Source organism: Oncorhynchus nerka, linkage group LG2 (genome assembly GCF_034236695.1).
Source record: "Oncorhynchus nerka isolate Pitt River linkage group LG2, Oner_Uvic_2.0, whole genome shotgun sequence".
Lineage (NCBI taxonomy): Eukaryota > Metazoa > Chordata > Actinopteri > Salmoniformes > Salmonidae > Oncorhynchus > Oncorhynchus nerka.
Genome location: NC_088397.1, coordinates 22,689,269 through 22,697,665, shown reverse-complemented (window position 1 = coordinate 22,697,665; position 8,397 = coordinate 22,689,269). Strand labels below are relative to the sequence as shown.

Genomic DNA, 8,397 nt, shown 5'->3' with positions numbered 1-8,397 from the left:
GCTCGGAATTCAGCGACCAGGGTGTGGAAACTGGACATCTGAGCAGCTATCTCAGCGGAGCCTCCAAAAATGTTACGCCCCTGAAAACAGGGGAGAAATAATCACGAGAGTGATACGGTGTTGTATTCTCAAGTCAACATTTAGTTCAATCAGAAAAGACCGCGAATTTCCCCAGGAATATGGGTGGAGACCAGAGCAATCGATCTCCGGCTCATAGATTAAGAGCATTTCGTAGATCACAGATTAACACTTTTAGGCACCACAAAATAAAGTAATCAATATAACGTTTACACATTACTCTCACAATTCGTACCCTTTGACAGATTTGAACTTTAACACAATTATATGAATGTTATCAATCTCTATCAACTAATACTGAATGCATCTTTTTAACCTTAGATGTTTTAAGATCCTCACATACTATGAACTTACTAATACTTTTCAATGTATAACAGGCTATGAATATGTCCTTTAAACAGAGAGAGACTGAAGTTTTATTTTTAAAGTCTGTGTTGTGCTTTGTCATCTCCAATGGCAACGCCTTGCATCACAATGATGATGTCATAAAGGATATTGTGCACATAATGACAGGAACAGTAAAAATTTGATTCATTTGAACTTGGTCGCGTTTCCAGTAGCCAACTTTTTACTAGTAATTCAGATAGACTTATTGCGTAATCATCTCTGGATCAGGATTGTCACTTGCTTCATTGTAAGTAAATGGAAAGAAAATGTGTGCACATTGTGAAGAGATGCATTATTCTTTGGTGAGCAACACGCCACTTACTACAACGTTATGTATTTTCCAGAGTTATTGTTAGCTAGGAGGAAGACATGGAGGGTTCAACGCTGACACAGAGGAGGGCTGAGTGTCAGTTGAAGGAAAGGGAGATCCAGACAGACTACATGATGGAGCTGGGAGCCAGGTTGGCTCTGGTGAGACAGATCCAGAGGGAGCAGGAGAAGGAGATGAAGAGGATTTGGTTTGAGACGAGGAAAATGCCAAGCCTGATTGAGGAGGTAACAAGACCAACTTTGACAAAGTTGACTAGAGTTCTATTGAACAATATTGATTAAAGCAAATACATGTCAATATACGAGCAAAATGTGCGATATGCCATGAATTGTAAGCTAACAATATTTTGTCTGACATCTTTTCTTGTGTTGTATCGTGTCTGTCTCTCTGTTTGAGTCTTGTTATGGACATAGTCCTCAGTTCTTATGGTTGTCTTGTCTTAAATAAATAAAAATAACTAGACCAAGCGATCTCTCGTAGACCTTCATATCAGGATTATATGGTTGTCCCATCTAGTTACCTTAAGTTGAATGCACTAACAGTAAGTCGTTCTGGAAAAAAGCATCTGCTAGATGTCTAAAATGTCAAATGTTATGCTGGGTGTGGGGCATGTATTTTTACAATTAGTTGACCCATTGGCTAGAAGACCCAGGGTTGGTACAGACTGGTGCAGATCATCTGAGGGAACACTATATATATACAGTGCCTTTGGAAAGAATTCGGACACCTTTACTTTTTCTACCTTTTATTTTACGTAATAGCCTTATTTTAAAATGGATTAAATATATGCAAATTCTCAGCAATCTACAAACAATACCCCATATTGACAAAGCAAATGCAGGTTTATAGAAATGTTGAAATACCTTTTTACATAAGTATTCAGACCCTTTGCTATGAGACTGGAAATTGAGCTCATGTTCATCCTGTTTCCACTGATCATCCTTGAGATGTTTCTGCAACATGACTGGAATCCACCAGTTGTAAACTCAACTGATTGGACATGATTTGGAAAGGCACACAACTGTCTATATGAGGTCCCACAGTTGTCAGTTCATGTCAGAGCAAACAACAAACCATGAGGTTGAAGGAATTGTCCGTAGAGATCCGAAACAGGATTGTGTTGAGGCACAGATCTGGGGAAGGGTACAAAAACCTCTCCTCAACATTGAAGGTCCCCAAGAACGCACTGTTCTCCATCATTCTTAAATGGAAGATGTTTGGAACCACCAAGACTCTTATAGAGCTGGCCGCCCAACCAAACTGAGCAATCGGGGGAGAAGGGCCTTGGTCAGGGAGGTGACCAAGAACCAGATGGTGACTCTGACAGAGCTCTAGAGTTCCTCTGTGGAGATGGGAGAACCTTCCAGAAGGACAACCATCTCTGCAGCACTCCATCAATCAGGCCTTTAAGGTAGAGTGGCCAGATGGAAGCCACTCCTCAGTAGAAGGCACATGACAGCCCGCTTGGAGTTTGACAAAAGGCACCTGAAGTCTCTCAGACCATGAGAAACAAGATGCTCTGGTCTGATGAAATCAAGATGGAACTCTTTTGCCCCAATGCCAAGGGTCACATCTGGAGTAAATCTGCCACCACCCCTTCGGTGAAGCATGGTGGTGGCAGCATCATACTGTGGGGATGTTTTTCAATGGCAGGGAATGGAAGACTAGTCAGGATCTTGGCAAAGGTGAACAGAGCAAAGTACAGAGAGATCCTTGATGACAACTTGCTCCAGAACAATCAGGACCTCAGAGTGTGGTGAAGGGTCACCTTCCAACAGAACAATGACCCTATGTACATAGCCAAGACAACGCAGAAGCGTCTTCGGGACAAGTCTCTGAATGTCCTTTATTGGCCCATCCAGAGACTGGACTTGTACCTGATCGAACATCTCTGGAGAGACCGGAAAATAGCTGTGCAGAAAATCTCCCCATCCAACCTAACTTGGATTCTCCTAAGATTGGGAGAATTCCCCAAACACAAGATTTCCAAGCTTGTAGCGTAATACCCAAGAAGATTCTATGCTGTAATCGCTGCCAAAGGTGCTTCAACAACGTACTGAGTAAAGGGTCTGAATACTTAAGTAAATGTGATATTTCACATTTAATTTGTAATGAATTTTGAACAATTCTGTTTTTGCTTTGCCATTATGGGCTATTGTGTGTAGATTGATGAGGGAAAAAAACTATTTATTACATTTTTGAATTAGGCTGTAAGGTAACAAAATGTGGAAAAAGTGAAGGGGTCTGAATACTTTCCGAAGGCACTGTATATGTGATAAGTAAATAGCGTTGACTCATAAAGTATGTATGTCGTGAATGTGATCACTTTCAACATGTCTGTTTCTTTTTCCCGCAGAATGTGAGAGATGTGACCAACCGTCCACTCACTGAGTTCATGGCTCCCTGTATTGACTCCCTCCCACCGCTGGCTTTCACCAATCGGAGGCCTATACCAACCATGTTACATCCCCCCTCTCCATTGGCCATACGCGCTCAGGATGCACAGCGGTTCATTGTATTTTCATACTTTGTCCCTGCTGAGTGCCCAGTTGCCACAGAGGCCACAGCAGATGTATCTACTGGTAAAAGAGAGGACTTATTGACAGATACACATCTTTCCTCAATGCTGCATCGATACCTGCCACACTTCTTGAATGATGACTCCATTCCACCACAGCAGACAGTAGAGGGAACCACTGAGCTCTCAGTTGCTCCAGTGGCAATATCTAATATAAAGGAAGAGGACAGATTATATCCTTTCTCCCTCCCACCACTGGCTCAGCGGTTCGTTGGCAATTCATTCATTGTCCCAGAAACCTCTCAGCCTGCTGTTTCAGCCACAGAGTGCCGAGTTGCCAAAGAGGCCACTGCAGACATAGCCACTGTCAAGAGAGAGAACCATTGGGCAGCCAGAAGTCTTCCTTCAGTGCTGCCTCCATGCCTGCCACCAATCTTTGACGATGAATTCATGCCTCCAGAGCAGACAGTAGAGGATGCCTATGAGGTCTCAGGTGCTACAGAGAACACTTCAGGCACAGCTACTGTTGATGGAGTGGACAGATCAACAGCTAAATGCCCTGTCCCAATGCTGCCTCCAAGTCTGCCACCTGTCTTTGGCATTGACTACAAACTGCCAGAGGAGGCAGTAGAGGGAACCAACAAGTCTCTAGTCGCCAGTGAATCTGCCGCTTCCGTGTCCGCTGTCCTCCAAGAGGAGTTTTCAGCTGATAAGAGTCTTCCTGCACCCGCAGCACTGCCTCTAAGGCTGCCCTGCACCCACAGCATTGACCACAAACAGCTATGGGAGAAAGTTGAGGACAACACAGAGTTCTCAGTAGACAAAGAAGCAACTGTTGCCATTTACACTTGGGAAGATAAAAGTCCTTCAGTTCTGCCATGCATCCACAACAACAACGACCACCAACTGCCAGAGGAGACAGTTGAGGACAACACAGAGTGCTCAGTTGACACCGAGGCAAGTGCAGTTGCATCCACTGTCAAGAGAGAGGAACTGAGAGGTGATAAAAGCCCTGTCCGAGCAATTCCTCCAATCCTGGGATGCATCCATGACAAGGACCACAAGGAGCCAGAGCAGAAAGTGAAGGGCCCTAGTGAAGAGGTGGATCTCTGCCCTCACACTCACCAGCTGGACCCAGATGTTAACTTAACTCTGGCAACCCGCAATGATGAACCCAGGACCTGGACCCTGGAAGAGGCAAAGGTAGGTGTCCTATTTTACACTACTACTTTATAGGGATGGGGGTCAGTTCCATTTCAATTCAAAGCATTGAAGAGAATTGGAATTTTAGAGTTCTTCTTGAATTGACTGGAATTGACCCCAACCTTGCTGCTCTTTGCTCATAGTATGAAACATCACCCCTCACTAGAGTTAACATTTGTATTACTTTTAGTATGGACCCAGGAAGAACATCTATGGGTATTGTAAAATATAATGGGAATACAAAAAAAAAACAAGGGACCTTAATTACTGTCCTCCAAATTGTGTGCCCCATGAGGTCATCATTGTATGTCGATCACTCAAATGTGTATTGAATGTGACACATTGGAACAATATTACATCTAGAGTCAATGTCTTCCTGTCAGGATTATTGGATAGGCCTTGAAATTGAGAGTGAAGAGATGAGCGTCAAGGAGGAGGTGAGACAGAGGGAGGGATTGAAGCGTGAGGCGGACTGTGCCCATTCCAAGAGCTCCAATGGGATGGTTTCATCAGAGAGAGCAGAGACCATCCTTGGAAGAGTGGGCTTTCTGGTCATGAACCACATGCAGAAAATCCCATTTTTGAAGATGAAGGAAAAAGAGAAAAATAAGAAACTGCATAAGAAGTTGAAAGATGACGAGAAAGAGAGAAAGGAGAAGAAAAACAAGGAGGAGAACAAAAAGAGGGAGAAGAAAGAGATGAATGAGAGAGAGAAAGAGCAGAAGAAAGTCATGAAGGCTGAGAAAAAGAGGGAGAAGTTAGAACAGAAAAAGAGAGAGAAGGAAAGAAAAGAGAAGGAAAAGGCAGAGAAAAAGAGGTTAGAGGGGCTGATGAAGATACATAATGACATGATGAAAGACAGGATTAAGAAAGAGAAGAAGTGTTCTGAGGAGCTGAAAAAGAGAGAGAAAGCTCAAGCTGAGTTCTTGGAGATGGAGAGAAAGATTCAAGAAAAGGAGGAGAAGAAGAGAGAAAAGAGGAGGAAAGAGGAGAGGAAGAGACTAGAGAAGAAGAAAAAGAGGGAGTCAGCTGGAGGGGGAACTGAGAGGGTGATAGAAGAGCAGGGAAAGGATGAAAGCTTGAAGATGGATGAGTAGACTGGGTATTAGAGAGAGAGCAGGGCGGGATACTGTATTTTTGCATGCAATGAAAAATGCAATAAAAAAATCTATAAAAAAGGTTTACTCTCTGTTTGATTTTTGTCAAGGCATACTGTATAACACAGTATAAACACACAATGTTTACATTTCACAAATCTGGGGAGTGTTGCACTGTTAAAATGTTGAATTCCAAATCTACCCGATGGAGCGGAGCTGTGCTGAGGAGGACGGAAAGGGAGGGGGAATAGATGGAGGGTAGAGCGGAGTTTGTTAGAGAGGAAATTATAGAGATGAATATGATAGAGAGGAATATGATAGAGAGGAATATGATAGAGGGGAATATAATAGAGAGGAATATGATAGAGAGGAATATGATAGAGAGGAATATGATAGAGAGGAATATGATAGAGAGGAATATGATAGAGTGGAATACGATAGAGAGGAATATGATAGAGAGGAATATGATAGAGGGGAATATGATAGAGAGGAATATGATAGAGAGAAATATGATAGAGATGAATATGATAGAGAGGAAGATGATAGAGGGAATATGCTAGAGAGGAATATGATAGAGATGAATATGATAGAGAGGAAGATGATATTTTATTTCATTCAACATTTATTTAACTCGGCAAGTCAGTTAAGAACGAATTTTGATTTACAATGACGGCCTACCAAAAGGTAAAAGGCCTTCTGCCGGGATGGGGGCTTGGATTAAAAATATAAATATAGGACAAAACACACATCACAACATGAGTGACAACACAACACTACATAATGATAGACCCAACACGACAACATAGCACGGCAGCAACACATGACAACACAACATGGTTGCAACAGAACCTGACAACAACATGGAGGCAACACAACATGTTAGCAGAACAAAACAGGGCACAAACATTGTAAGGCACAGAAAACAGCAAAAAACACAAGAAGGTAGGGACAACAATACATCACTCAAAGCAGCCATAGAGGGAATATGATAGAGGCACATGATAGAGGGGAATATGACTAAGGGAGTATGAAATAGAGGAATATGATAGATGGATTCAATCGAGAGGTATTTGACAGAGGAATATGATATAGAGGAATGTAATAAGAGGGGAATATGATAGAGGGAATATGAAATAGAGGATTTTGATATAGAGGAATGTAATAAGAGGGGAATATGATATAGAGTCATACGATAGAGGGGAATATGACTAAGGGAGTATGAAATAGAGGAATATGATAGATGGATACAATAGAGACGTATATGACAGAGGAATATGATATAGAGGATTGTAATAAGATAGAGGGAATATGATAGAGGGGAAAATTAGTCATACGATAGAGTCATACGATAGAGGGAATATGATAGAGTGGAATATGACAGAGGAAATATGATAGAGGGAATATGATAGAGAGGAATATGATAGAGGGGAATATGATAGAGTGAATATGATAGAGGGGAATATGATAGAGGGAAAACGATAGAGGAGAATATTATAGAGGGAATATGATAAGAGGGGAATATAATCAAATGGAATATGATAGAGAGAAATATTATAAAGGGGAATGTGATAGAGGGGAATATGATAGAGAGGAAACTGATAGAGAGAAATATGATAGAGGGTAATATGATATATAATAAATATGATAGAGGGTAATATGATATTTAAGGAATATGATAGACAGGAATATGATAGAGATTGAAATGATAGAGGGAATATGTGTCATTCCAGCTACCTATCTTCCCCCCCCTGTCTGTCGAGGGCGCCAAGCTCCCCAGCATTGATCGCTTCTGCCATCATCATTACTCACACCTGCCTTCCCCCATCTTGCGGGTCAGCGATTATTGTTATCACCTGGACTCAATCACCTCTATCATTACCTTCCCCATATCTGTCGGGTTCCACTCTCTGTACCCTGCTTCTGTATTGATTGTCATATGTCCTTGTTTACCAGTGTGCTGATACTGTTCCTGTCTTGTTCTATGTCTGTTCACAATTAAATGTTTAACTCCCAGTACCTGCTTCTCATCTCCGGCGTCGGTCCTTAAATTATGATAGAGATGAACATGACAGAGGGGAATATGATAGAGATGAACATGACAGAGGGGAATATGATAGAGATGAACATGACAGAGGGGAATATGATAGAGATGAACATGACAGAGGGGAATATGATAGAGATGAACATGACAGAGGGGAATATGATAGAGATGAACATGACAGAGGGGAATATGATAGAGATGAACATGACAGAATATGGGAGATATGACAGAGGGGAATAGAGATGAACATGACAGAGGGGAATATGATAGAGATGAACATGACAGAGGGGAATATGATAGAGATGAACATGACAGAGGGGAATATGATAGAGATGAACATGACAGAGGGGAATATGATAGAGATGAACATGACAGAGGGGAATATGATAGAGATGAACATGACAGAGGGGAATATGATAGAGATGAACACGACAGAGGGGAATATGATAGAGATGATTATGATAGAGATGAACATGACAGAGGGGAATATGATAGAGATGATTATGATAGAGATGAACATGACAGAGGGGAATATGATAGAGATGATTATGATAGAGATGAACATGACAGAGGGGAATATGATAGAGATGATTATGATAGAGATGAACATGATAGAGAGGGATACTATAAAAAATAAAGGGAACACTAAAATAACACATCCTAGATATGAATGAATGAAATATTCTTATTAAATACTTTTTTCTTTACATAGTTGAATGTGCTGACAACAAATTCACACAAA

General features: G+C 41.5%; 1 protein-coding gene across 1 annotated transcript; it reads left to right on the top strand.

Annotated features, from left to right (window-relative positions):
* Positions 1–3,700: 3,700 nt before the first annotated feature.
* On the top strand, positions 3,701–5,614 carry LOC135572886 (chromatin assembly factor 1 subunit A-like). The gene is made up of 2 exons (XM_065021534.1): positions 3,701–4,517; positions 4,901–5,614. Exons 1-2 carry the CDS (start codon positions 3,765–3,767, stop codon positions 5,612–5,614), a joined length of 1,467 nt encoding a protein of 488 aa, XP_064877606.1. The 5' UTR covers positions 3,701–3,764.
* Positions 5,615–8,397: the final 2,783 nt, after the last annotated feature.